Source organism: Bufo bufo, chromosome 4 (genome assembly GCF_905171765.1).
Source record: "Bufo bufo chromosome 4, aBufBuf1.1, whole genome shotgun sequence".
In the NCBI taxonomy this organism is placed as follows: Eukaryota; Metazoa; Chordata; class Amphibia; order Anura; family Bufonidae; genus Bufo; species Bufo bufo.
Window position 1 is genome coordinate 53,412,871 of NC_053392.1, and position 14,257 is coordinate 53,427,127.

The 14,257-nt window shown below is 43.7% G+C and overlaps 1 protein-coding gene across 1 annotated transcript in view; it reads left to right on the top strand.

Annotated features, from left to right (window-relative positions):
• Positions 1-14,257, top strand: part of LOC120997242 (cytochrome P450 2K1-like) — a 43,861-nt gene that overhangs the window by 1,192 nt on the left and 28,412 nt on the right. Inside the window, exons 2-3 of the mRNA XM_040427245.1 lie at positions 7,029-7,214; positions 8,804-8,966. Of these exons, the coding sequence (XP_040283179.1) occupies positions 7,038-7,214; positions 8,804-8,966 (340 nt within the window). The 5' untranslated portion in view covers positions 7,029-7,037. The remainder of the gene's footprint in view (positions 1-7,028; positions 7,215-8,803; positions 8,967-14,257) is intronic.

The window sequence follows — 14,257 nt, forward strand, 5'->3', positions numbered from 1 at the left end:
GAAAGGTGATATGAGATTTGTGTCTGGTAATAATAATAATAGTTCACTAGGTAAAGGTGAAACATTTATATAGAACACAACACCAGTGGCGTGGGTATAGATTTTGCAGCAACTGCACACAAAGCCCTAATCCAGGTGGCCTGTGGGATACAGGAAGAAGGTACATTCACAGACTTTTTGTAGAAAAAGTTTGTGACCTAATCGAGGTAGGTTTTACTTTATTGGAACATACATTCTCAGATGAAGAGGGGTTATTGCAGCACATTGGGTTTTTATGTTTAGTTGTGATTCCATTACGCCTTGTCTGTAGGCAGGGGAATAACTACCATGCGACTGCTATGGGGCCCAGGGCAAGAGGGGGCCCAGTCTTAGTTGGGATCATCTCCTCTTCTACTGGAGGTGAAAACTTGGTCAGAACTCTACCCTCTAAAGCAGTGGTTCTCAACCTTTCTAAAGCCGTGACCCCTTAATACAGTTCCCCATGTTGTGGTGACCCCCAACCGTTACATTTTCCCATATGAGCCGCTGACGCGGCTGGGTATGACATAGTTATGGGGGATCTGTGGATGGCGCTGTGTTGTGGGGGATCTGTGGATGGCGCTGTGTTGTGGGGGATCTGTGGATGGCGCTGTGTTGTGGGGGATCTGTGGAGGGCGCTGTGTTGTGGGGGATCTGTGGAGGGCGCTGTGTTGTGGGGGATATGTGGAGGGCGCTGTGTTGTGGGGGATCTGTGGAGGGCGCTGTGTTGTGGGGGATCTGTGGAGGGCTCTGTGTTGTGGGGGATCTGTGGAGGGCTCTGTGTTGTGGGGGATCTGTGGAGGGCGCTGTGTTGTGGGGGATCTGTGGAGGGCGCTGTGTTGTGGGGGATCTGTGGAGGGCGCTGTGTTTTGGGGGATCTGTGGAGGTTGAGAACCGCTGGTCTAGACTGAATACATTGTAACGAGCTCCCAGCAGTGAGAAGTAGGAAAAGTTTACACGTGTAATGGGTCAATCGTAAAAGCCAAGCATTTCAACCAGCTGCCTCCTATTTAGCAGGACCCTTCCCCTCACCTTGTGCTGCCCGGCAAGGCATGGACTCCGCAAAACCTGTGAGGAGTCCTGCGTTATCTGGTAGCGGATCCGGTAAGCTGCTCAGTGCGGCCTCCATGGATCGGACTTGTATTCCAGCACATGGTGATCTGGGAATCTGGAGAGGCCATCACTTGGGTCTGTCATGGAAAATCTCGGCGGAGTTCAGCTTTACACCGGGACACTGCGCATGCGCAGGAGAGCCTTAGTAGGGAAATATTACGGCCCAGTGCGCAAGTGCGGCTAGCTCCGGCCGGCGCATGCGCAGTGTCCCGGTGTGAAGCTGAACTCCGCTGAGATTTTCCATAAACTGTCGGTTTGCGCATGCGCAGATCGTCAAAACTCAGGAACGCCTCCTCACATTGCTGCGACCCCTAGGTTGAGAACCGCTGCTCTAAAGGAACAACTTTTAGCAAATGAGGCAGGGTTGTTGAAAAGGGTTTAGGTAGAAACCCTTCTGTCCTGTGTGGGGCGCCTGGTTTGATCCTTGCTACGGGGCCCTTACTTCTCTTCGTATGCCACTGTCTGTAGGTTTTCGTAAAAGTGAATCTGTTGGGTACATGGCACCACAACATAGAATTTGGTTCTTCTACAGGCACAGTATATTTTAGAGAGTATTCATAAGCAGTATGGAATTACTTTGCAATGTTAGAACTGCACGATGGACATGAAATTGTGCAGAATTTGCAGTAAAATAACGGTGAGTTGCACATAGTGTTGTAACTATCGCAAAGTGCCGACCATGCTAAAAGCCACAACTCTCTTTCCCATACAGAACAGTAGAAGTTGTGTTACAGCCACAATTTAACCATAATTTAACCACAATTAGCACATACTGGGGCAGATTTACTAATCCTTTTCAAAGCCCCCCCCCCCCCCCAAATATCAGTGTATTGTTAGCTAAACCTTCCAAGAATGGAGGGTTTGAACAACAGTTTAATGTATCTGGGGAACTCCTGACTCAGGGGAAAAAATGTCCTTTTGTCCTCCCATTTGTAAAGCCTCTATCAGAAGTATCTGACAGCATCCTTCTCCTCTCTTCTCATCAACAACATATGCACACTTGGCTGAACAAAATGTCTATGGGGAGGTCTGGAGGGAGTAGGGAGACATAGCGGCCGGGCAAACGATCGCTCAGCCAATAGCTATTGAATGTGTATGGCCAGCTGAAGACTCAGACAATGTAGACTAGACTAGACTAAAAGTGAGCCAAACTTATAACAGTGGCCGATTTTAGATCATAAATTTGGTGCATCTTCAGATACTTGTCTAAGTTTACACCACCGGTTATTCGGCTCACTGTGAGCCAAAATATTGGCAAGTGGGAACAAAAACTCTGGTCGGTCTGGCACGTGTCTCATGTTTCTTACATTTCAACATAGACTTAACCCAAAGACATGTAAAACTCCTAGATCTACTTCATAGCAGCACATACAGTACAGACCAAACGTTTGGACACACCTTCTCATTCAAAGAGTTTTCTTTATTTTCATGACTATGAAGGCATCAAAACTATGAATTAACACATGTGGAATTATATACATAAACAAGTGTGAAACAACTGAAAATATGTCATATTCTAGGTTCTTCAAAGTAGCCACCTTTTGCTTTGATTACTGCTTTGCACACTCTTGGCATTCTCTTGATGAGCTTCAAGAGGTAGTCCCCTGAAATGGTCTTCCAACAGTCTTGAAGGAGTTCCCAGAGATGCTTAGCACTTGTTGGCCCTTTTGCCTTCACTCTGCGGTCCAGATCACCCCAAACATCTCGATTGGGTTCAGGTCCGGTGACTGTGGAGGCCAGGTCATCTGGCGCAGCACCCCATCACTCTCCTTCATGGTCAAATAGCCCTTACTTTCAAAGTTTTCCCAATTTTTCGGCTGACTTACTGACCTTCATTTCTTAAAGTAATGATGGCCACTCGTTTTTCTTTACTTAGCTGCTTTTTTCTTGCCATAATACAAATTCTAACAGTCTATTCAGTAGGACTATCAGCTGTGTATCCACCTGACTTCTCCTCAACGCCACTGATGGTCCCAACCCCATTTATAAGGCAAGAAATCCCACTTATTAAACCTGACAGGGCACACCTGTGAAGTGAAAACCATTTCAGGTGACTACCTCTTGAAGCTCATCAAGAGAATGCCAAGAGTGTGCAAAGCAGTAATCAAAGCAAAAGGTGACTACTTTGAAGAACCTAGAATATGACATATTTTCCGTTGTTTCACACTTGTTTGTTATGTATATAATTCCACATGTGTTAATTCATAGTTTTGATGCCTTCAGTGTGAATCTACAATTTTCATAGTCATGAAAATAAAGAAAACTCTTTGAATGAGAAGGTGTGTCCAAACTTTTGGTCTATACTGTACTTCATGCAGCAGTCTAATTCTATGGTGTTAAAAGCAGCAGAGCATTCTCGTTAAGACTGGACTGACAATCACCCGCACAGAGCAGGTTCTGTGTAGACTTGTGTTATTTTGCAAATTGCGTCAATTCCACAACTAAAATGGGTTCAGGTCCTCTAGTGACATAACAGTCACATCACAAAGCTCAAGCATCAGCACCACAGAGGAAGAAGGGGACATAGCAAGATTGTAGAAGAGGTTTCCAGAACCATAGATATCATTCTGTGTAAGAAAAAGGATCACTATTGAGAACAGTTGTAAGAAGGGGAGAGATCATGGTGAACAATAGGTATGGGGAGCAGTATGTGTGAGAAATACAGAGGAAAGTAGGGTGGTGTGTAAAAAGAGGGGCATAGAGAGCAGTCTGTATTGTTAGTTATGTTGGGGGTGCACTGGAGTCACATGGGGAGCTGTGTGGTAGGTGGAATATGAGTATATATCTAATGTGAGGCAGAGTATTTGTGTGAGGTGTGAGACTGGTAAATGATGGGGTCTTGGATCAGATTTGAACTGATATGGGGTCTGAATTAGTTTAGGTCTGGTCTGAGATCTGGGTAGTTGGGAAAGTAAAACAAACTTTGCTGTAGCATGTGCTGCTTGTTGATATTTTTCGGTGATGTAAGACTGTGTTGAGGTAATATTTTATATGGCTATTGGGGTTCCAGGGCTGATTTTTAGTCCTAGTCCAGTCCTGATTACCCTAGACTATCTAATCAGTATGATTCAGACGCGGATGTCTTCCACAGCATTTGCCCAGTGTTAAGTGACATAGTAATATCCGATTCTATGCATGTGAGCACCATAAAAGCCAGTCATGGGGACCGCTATAAAGAGTGCTTGAAAATAAACTTCTGGTGCTGCACTGGATCTCTCAGAAGGAGACCAAGTACTACATGCATCTAAAGAACAGTGAAAGAAAGAAAGAAGAAGAAAAAAGTTTATGCTATAAAATACACTCACCGATAAATAAAATATTAAACAAATAACATAACTTGACAGATAGAAATACTGGATTGCTATAAAACCTGGCATTCAGTTATGTCTCGGGTAAATGATCACAAGTATGAAGTGATTGGACACTGGGTCTTGCCACAAGACGGCATAAAAGTGCTCCCACCCCTTGCTCTATAACAAGGATCTCAGAAGCTAATTTTGAGTAGTGCACCTCTTGGTGAGGGGGCGATGACTCCTACATAAGCTTCTACAACAATCTCAAATACATTTTGTCCACTTGAATTTAAGAGAAGTGGAATCATTGGACTGAGAGAAGTGGAATGGTCCTTTCAACAAATTGCCCGTGATCTAGACCATACTGATCTAGCTGTTAGGAGGTTTCTGAAGTAGTGTTTACATGAGGGCAATCACACATGGTGAACAGTATCTGGATGGTCCAGGTAGGCTGCCAGTAGGGAGCATCACTTGATCTGCTGACAAGCAGCTCTCACAGTTTTGTTACTTACCATCAATACAGAGGTGGCACCTTCACTACACACCCCTGCCGGGCAAATTCCAGGAGGTTGGCAGAAGGAAATTTGGTATCATAGCATCCATTACATGTTCTGCCACTGACAGCCAGCCACCGTCACATTCATTTGCAGTGGCTTTGTGAACGAGAAACCTGGACTGCTATGGACAGGAACTATATCGTCTTTAGCGATAAATCTAGGTTATGTTTGGGATCTGACAATGGTATGGTTCAAGTATGGAGGACTGGTGGTGAGAACTTCTATCCTGCCTTTGCTTTGGAGTGACACAGTGCCCCAACCTCGTGTGTGATAATCTGGGGAGCTATTGCATATGACAGTGGGTCATCCCTAGTAGTGATATGAAGGACACTAACAGCGTGCATGACATCCTGCGGCCACATGTGTTGCCTCTCGTGGCAGGACTTCCAACTGATATAATGCTCACCCACATAAAGCAAGGGTTTTCCAGGAATGTCTCTACCAGATTGCAATACTTTCTTGGTCGCCAGATTATTTATGTGACCAGCTGGTACACCAGCTTCTGCAGCCTATAAGCATGCAGGATCGACAGCCTACAGCTACAACATCTGTGGGAAAATGTGCTGCAGGATACCATAAGGAACCTGTATGCCTTCATGTCCAACTGTATTTCATCTTGTATCCAGGGTAGAGGTGCCCAACAGGATGCTGGAGCCTCCTTTAGACTGTACCGTTTTCCTAGTAAACTAATAAACTCTAATATTTTTATTACTAGGGATGAGCGAATCGCAAAAAAATTTGTTCTTCTACTGTACGGAGCAAGAGCTTCGTATAGTATTAGAATGTATTGGCTCCGATGAGCCAAAGTTACTGCTTAGCGAAGTCTTGCGAGACTACGCGCAATAACTTCCTAAATTAATTTGTACTGTAAAAAAACATTTCCCGAACTCGGGTTCAGTTCCAAGTGGTAATTAATTCATCATCAGACCCAATACATTCTAAGGCCTCATGCACACGGCCGTGTTCCGCGGCCGAGAGCGGTCCGTGATTACCCGGCCGGGATTCCTTCTGACAGCAGGAGCGCACGGCGTCATTGGTTGCTATGACGCCGTGCGCTTCATGCCGCCGCTGCTGTACAGTGATACACTCGTATAGATCATACCAGTGTATCACTGTACAGCAGCGGCGGCATGAAGCGCACGGCGTCATAGCAACCAATGACGCCGTGCGCTCCTGCTGTCAGAAGGAATCCCGGCCGGAACACGGAACACGGCCGTGTGCATGAGGCCTTATACTGTACAGAGCTCCTGCTCCATACACTATTAGAACAAGGTTTTATGCAAATCGACTTCGGATGTTTCATCCGAAGTCGATTCGCTCATCCCTAGTTATTACTTACAGTACATATATCATTATTACACTCATACACAGAAAGTTTCATTCCAACAACTCCTTCTTAGTAGTTTTTTTTTTCCTTTGTCAATAAGTGTATATTATCTATACATATGCAGTATATATTTCTTACCCTTATATCTTCTACATGCTGCGTTAAATATGTAGGTCTAGAAATTGTACAGTAGTGTTAGCAATTATACATTAAATTAGCCTAAGAAAAATCTATCCGTCTTCTAACGTTAAGTTGTTATTTTTACTGCATGGAAAATAAGAAAAAAAAATACTGGAACTGTTTGATTTTTTTCAATTTGTTCCACAAAAAAAAAAAAAAAATCTAAAATCAAAAAAAGTCATTATATGTAACCCAAAATGGTTTTATTGGAACATAGGACTAAATTAGCAGAAAACATAGCTAGAAATGGGGGAGGGGGTAGGACCTTCTAGGTGACCAGATGACAAAGAAGCAGTCATATGAGAGGTAATGGGGCTCACAGTGGTAACCTCCTGTTCTACTGTATATTCTAACTGCAGGAACCGTCCACTGGCGGCTTAGAAGAATAAGACTGAACAGTTATTACACATATGGACTCAAATTAGGTAACAGAGTTAGATGGGGTCAACTGTCAATCATTCTCTAAAACATTCATTTTACAGTTGCATGTGGCTCAGTGTACCCATATCACTTCATAAAATATGTTTTGCTCTCTTACAGAGGTTTGCTATGGACCTGGTTACCATTCTTCTGGCCGCTGCCATTATCCTGTTTTTTGTAATTGTCTTTAACAAGAGTCAAAAACAAGCCCGTTACAGTAATTTCCCTCCTGGACCAAAACCTCTACCAATCATTGGAAATGCACTGATGTTAGACCTTGCTAAGCCTCATAAAACATTATTGGAGGTAATGTAGAACTCATTCTAATTATGTTGAAGTAATACCACTTGTATTACAGTAAATATGGCAGCTACTATATGATGTGCTTCCTAATAACGCAGCACCACCTGTGGTGTCAAGATGAATATCATATGAGAGCTGAGCTTTTCTGTTCATTGTTCTTCTGAACACAGTTATAACTCAAGAGCATCACATAGGCACCATCCCAGCACACGACAAAGGTAAAGGTGTGCTCTCAACCTCCACTTGGCTTAAAATTGAGTATAATTCAGTGCCTCCCCCCCCCCCCCAATAAACACTTCTACCCTTCATCATTACGGCTCATAAGATGTCACACCAATAAGACACTAAGTCACACACTCTCAGGCATCAAAACAGGTCACACACTTTTACAAAGACTATGGATTCTTTTGTTGCACACAATGACTAAACATATTGTAAAGTTTTAAGCTGTATTACAGTGCTTACAATTAACAAAAAGACATGCAAAAAACAAACAAGCAGTTATAAAATACAAGGGTGAATATAATAGAATGCCTAAGACTAACAAGCTGTAGTTTATTTTGCTTCATTGAGGGTTGAGCAACCATCAAAATATATAAACCCCGCTTTATTGTTAATAGTGATACAAGAGAGAGATATTGACCTACAGTACAACATCCTACCTGGATGATATTCTCAGCAGAGTTCCAGTTACTTGTCTTTTTGCACAAAAGTTTATATCTTTCAGCCCCTCCACCTAAGGAGTGCAGCCTTCTCAGCACATGGATATGTCTAACTTTCCCTAACTCACTACATTGCAAAGAATATAGCAGGTGATATACTAATTAAAGGGGACAGAACCAATCAGTACTCAATTATGTAAAATTCCCTTGCAACACACCAGGCTGAGGTTTCAAGTCATACACTTTCTCATCTCTAAGAGAAATGCTCAGCTATTTTAAAGAATTTTTACAAATTTAATTTTTTACAATTGTAACCATGACAAATACATACCGTAGCCATGTAACCATTTTCCAAGGGGTATTTTAGTAATAATGACCTGGCTCTGGGAGCAAACAATGAAGGTTTATGGGCCATAGTCAGCACCAGGCAAACAAGGGCAGATACCAAGGCCCATTGGATGTGGGAAAACCAAGTGATCTTTATAAGCAAGCACTGCTCTTATCTAGTGAAGGGAGTATCAGATGTTGGTTCCACTCTAAGCGGTTGTAAGCCTCAACTGAGACTTTGCCGGTTTATATTTATGCTATTAATGTACTATCAATTCATGCCTTACTATCTGCAGGGCCCAATGAAAAACAGTGGGCCATATGCAATGATATTTGTATTATGAATCCATTTTTTGCAGGTGTATTCCATTATAACAATGGCAAAAAGTGTTTCCATAAAAAACGTATTACTTTCACCAGTATACCATACAAAGGCTTGTAGATTCACTATATTTACTATGGAACCCTATAGGAATCATGATGTTGATATTTTGGAACAGGCATTACTGCCTTAGAAATCTGGACTTTAGTAAATGAGCCAAATTGTTTTCTTCATATTTATCTATCTAATGGAATGGGATGTTGTTCTGATTGTTTTCGCAGCTATCTAAGAAGTACGGCACAGTCTTCAGTGTGCAGCTAGGCTTTGATAAATTTGTGGTTCTGTGTGGTTATGAAACCATTAAAGATGCTCTCGTCAACCATGGGGACCAGTTCTCTGACCGACCAAAATTAGAACTGTTTTCTAAGACAACAAAGGAGCATGGTAACTATAACTTCTTGATTCTATAGATAGATAATAGATAGATATGAGATAGATAGATAGATAGATAGATAGGAGATATATAGATAGATAGATAGAAGATAGATAGATATGAGTTAGATAGATCCATCCATCCTCACCTCTCCGGCTGACGTCTACCTCTGTGCAGCATACATAGCTCCACCAGAGTTTCCATACTTCAATCCCAACAGCTTTGAGATCCTACAGAGGGAAGCCGCCCATTTTCAGGCCTTGGGCAATGTTCTCATCTTTGGAGACCTCAATGCAAGAACAGGGAGGGAGAGAGACTACCTGACAACTGACAGAAATGTCTATATATTCGGAGCAGACACTGACTGACAGCTCAGTGCACACCGGGAGGAACAGCTATGACAGCACAGTAAACAAAAGTGGCAGAACATTACTGAACTTATGTTGAAGCCTCGGACTTCATATTCTCAATGGCCCCACCAAGGGAGACTCTCTTGGTAGATATACCCTAAACTCCCATGTAGGCAACAGTGTGGTAGACTATGCCATCACAGATATGGACCCCAAAAATGTTGGTGGCTTCATAGTCACCCCACAGACACACCTGTCAGACCACAACCAACTGCTCCTATACATTAAATCCACAAGTAAACTACCGGAACAAACATCTCAGCAAACCGGCCTCTTTAACCACTTCAGCCCCCCTAGCTTAAACACCCTTAATGAACAGGCCACTTTTTACACTTCTGCACTACACTACTTTCACCGTTTATTGCTCGGTCATGCAACTTACCACCCAAATGAATTTTACCTCCTTTTCTTCTCACTAATAGAGCTTTCATTTGGTGGTATTTCATTGCTGCTGACATTTTAACTTTTTTTGTTATTAATTGAAATTTAAAGATTTTTTTGCAAAAAAATGACATTTTTCACTTTCAGTTGTAAAATTTTGCAAAAAAAAACGACATCCATATATAAATTTTTCTCTATATTTATTGTTCTACATGTCTTTGATTAAAAAAAATGTTTGGGTAAAAAAAAAATGATTTGGGTAAAAGTTATAGCGTTTACAAACTATGGTACAAAAATGTGAATTTCCGCTTTTTGAAGCAGCTCTGACTTTCTGAGCACCTGTCATGTTTCCTGAGGTACTACAATGGCCAGACAGTACAAACACCCCACAAATGACCCCATTTCGGAAAGTAGACACCCTAAGGTATTAGCTGATGGGCACAGTGAGTTCCTAGAACTTTTTATTTTTTGTCACAAGTTAGCGGAAAATGATGATTTATTATTTTTTTTCTTACAAAGTCTCATATTCCACTAACTTGTGACAAAAAATAAAAAGTTCTATGAACTCACTATGCCCATCAGCGAATACCTTGGGATGTCTTCTTTCCAAAATGGGGTCACTTGTGGGGTAGTTATACTGCCCTGGCATTCTAGGGGCCCTAATGTGTGGTAAGTAGTTTGAAATCAAAATCTGTAAAAAATGTCCGGTGAAATCCGAAAGGTGCTCTTTGGAATGTGGGCCCCTTTGCCCACCTAGGCTGCAAAAAAGTGTCACACATGTGGTATTTCCGTACTCAGGAGAAGTTGGGCAATGTGTTTTGGGGTGTCATTTTACATATACCCATGCTGGGTGAGAGAAATATCTCGGCAAAAGACACCTTTTCCCATTTTTTTATACAAAGTTGGCATTTGACCAAGATATTTATCTCACCCAGCATGGGTATATGTAAAATGACACCCCAAAACACATTGCCCAACTTCTCCTGAGTACGGCAATACCACATGTGTGACACTTTTTTGCAGCCTAGATGTGCAAAGGGGCCCAAATTCCTTTTATGAGGGCATTTTTAGACATTTGGATCTCAGACTTCTTCTCACGCTTTAGGGCCCCTAAAATGCCAGGGCAGAATAAATACCCCACATGTGACCCCATTTTGGAAAGAAGACACCCCAAGGTATTCAATGACGGGCATGGCGAGTTCATAGAAATTTTTTCTTTTTGGCACAAGTTAGCGGAAATTGACTTTTTTTTTTTTTCTCACAAAGTCTCCCTTTCCGCTAACTTGGGACAAAAATTTAAATCTTTCATGGACTCAATATGCCCCTCACAGAATACCTTGGGGTGTCTTCTTTCCGAAATGGGGTCACATGTGGGGTATTTATACTGCCCTGGCATTTTAGGGGCCCTAAAGCGTGAGAAGAAGTCTGGAATATAAATGTCTAAAAAATTTTACGCATTTGGATTCCGTGAGGGGTATGGTGAATTCATGTGAGATTTTCTTTTTTGACACAAGTTAGTGGAATATGAGACTTTGTAAGAAAAAAAAAAATAACAATTTCCGCTAACTTGGGCCAAAAAAATGTCTGAATGGAGCCTTACAGGGGGTTGATCAATGACAAGGGGGTGATCAATGACAGGGGGGTGATCAGGGAGTCTATATGGGGTGATCACCCCCCTGTCATTGATCACCCTCCTGTAAGGCTCCATTCAGATGTCCATATGTGTTTTGCGGATCCGATCCATGTATCCGTGGATCCGTAAAAAACATACGGACGTCTGAATAGAGCCTTACAGGGGAGTGAGCAATGACAGGGGGGTGATCAATGACAGGGGGGTGATCAGGGAGTCTATATGGGGTCATCACCCCCTGTCATTGATCACCCCTTTGTAAGGCTCCATTCAGATGTCCTTATGTGTTTTGCGGATCCGATCCATATATCCGTGGATCCGTAAAAAACATACAGACGTCTGAATAGAGCCTTACAGGGGGGTAGGCAATGACAGGGGGGTGATCAATGACAGGGGGGGGATCAGGGAGTCTATATGGGGTGATCACCCCCCTGTCATTGATCACCCCCTGTAAGGCTCCATTCAGATGTCCGTATGTGTTTTGTGGATCCGATCCATGTATCCGTGGATCCGTAAAAAACATACGGACGTCTGAATAGAGCCTTACAGGGGGATGAGCAATGACAGGGGGGTGATCAGGGAGTCTATATGGGGTGATCACCCCCCTGTCATTGATCACCCCCCTGTAAGGCTCCATTCAGATGTCAGTATGTGTTTTGCGGATCCGATCCATGTATCCGTGGATCCGTAAAAAACATACGGACGTCTGAATAGAGCCTTACAGGGGGGTGAGCAATGACAGGGGGGTGATCAGGGAGTCTATATGGGGTGATCACCCCCCTGTCATTGATCACCCCCCTGTAAGGCTCCATTCAGACGTCCGTATGTGTTTTGCGGATCCGATCCATGTATCCGTGGATCCGTAAAAAACATACGGACGTCTGAATAGAGCCTTACAGGGGGGTGAGCAATGACAGGGGGGTGATCAATGACAGGGGGGGTGATCAAGGAGTCTATATGGGGTAATCAGGGGTGAATAAGGGGTTAATAAGTGACAGGGGGGGGGTGTAGTGTAGTTGTGTTTGTTGCTACTTATTACTGAGCTGCCTGTGTCCTCTGGTGGTCGATCCAAGCAAAAGGGACCACCAGAGGACCAGGTAGCAGGTATATTAGACCCTGTTATCAAAACAGCGTCTAATATACCTGTTAGGGGTTAAAAAAAATCGCATCTCCAGCCTGCCAGCGAACGATCGCCGCTGGCAGGCTGGAGATCCACTCGCTTGCCTTCCGATCCTGTGAACGAGCGCGCCTGTGTGCGCGCGTTCACAGGAAATCTCGCGTCTCGCGAGATGACGCATATATGCGTGACTCTGCGCAGGGCTGCCGCCTCCGGAACGCGATCCTGCGTTAGGCGGTCCGGAGGCGGTTAACCTACCTCCATCTTTTAAATGGTCCAAGATGTCAGCCCCAAAGTATATGGAGACCATAAACAGCGCAGAGATCCATAGGAAAGTGTATTAGCTGAGCCCAGAAGGAGTAAATCTCGCGGTAAGGGACTTTAATAATATACTTTGCACCATGGCGGAAATGTCTGACCTCTAAAGATGCAACAAAAGGCCAAAAAAGCAACAACCCAATAGTTGGTTCGACCGGGAGTGTAAAGATATAAGGAAGGCGCTAAGAATGGCCTCAAATAGGAAACACCAAGATCCGAACAACCCCAGTCTGAGGGAAGCCTACAACAGCATACAAAGGCAATACAAAAATACCCTCAGAAAGAAAAAGCAAGGCAACATCTCAACCAAGCTCCTCCAACTCCAAGATGCTCTCCAGGACAACTGCTTCTGGGAACTATGGAAGCAGATGGACAAAACTAGCAAGAACACCAACCTCCACATCCAAAACGGCAACATCTGGCTCCAGTACTTCAAGGATCTTTACATAATATGAATAAATCACGAAAAAGCTGAATGATATGGAGGAAAAAATCAAAGATTTCCAAAACCCTCTAGACACACCGATTACACTGCAGGAGATAAGAGAGAGGATCTCAAAGATAAAGAGTAAAAAAGCCAGCGGCGCAGATGGGATCCTTCCAGAAATGATCAAATACAGCCCGCCAGGTATCCAGGCCACATTAGTAAACCTCTACAATGTTGTGCCGAGTGCTGGCTACTTCCCCCAGAGCTGGAACCAGGTCCCCATACACCCCCATACACAAGGGCGGAGACAGGTACGACCCAGCCAACTATAAAGGGATATGCGTCAGCAGCAACCTGGGAAAACTCCTCAGCAGTATCCTAAATAAGAGGATCCTTAGCTTCCTCACCCAGCACAACATTGTCAGCAGAAGCCAAGCAGGCTTCATACCAAACCACCGCACCACGGACCACATCCACACCCTGCACAGCCTCACCAAGAGCCATGTCCACAATACAAAGCATGGAAAGATCTATGCCTGCTTTGTGGACTTTAAGAAGGCCTTTGACTCAGTGTGGCAACCAGGCCTATTCCTGAAACTTCTTGAAAACGGAATAGGAGGAAAAACATATGATGTCATCAGAAGTTCCTACACTGAGAACAGATGCAGTGTGAAGGTAAATGGGAGGAGAACGGCTTATTTCCTTATTTCCGGCAGAGCCGAGGAGTCAGACAGGGCTGCAGCCTCAGTCCAACCCTGTTTAACAACTACATCAATGAGCTGGCGGCGGCTCTGGAGTCCTCCACAGCACCTCGCCTCACCATCCATGACACTGAGGTGAAATTTCTCCTTTATGCAGATGATCTTCTGCTACTATCGCCAACTGAGAAAGGTCTCCAAGATAACCTGAAAACAAATGAAGTTCAGCAACACGTGGGCACTGCCCATCAATCCAAAGAAAACCAACATCATGGTATTCCAGAAAAGAAACCGAAAAGCAGCCGGGCGTCCTCCCTTCCT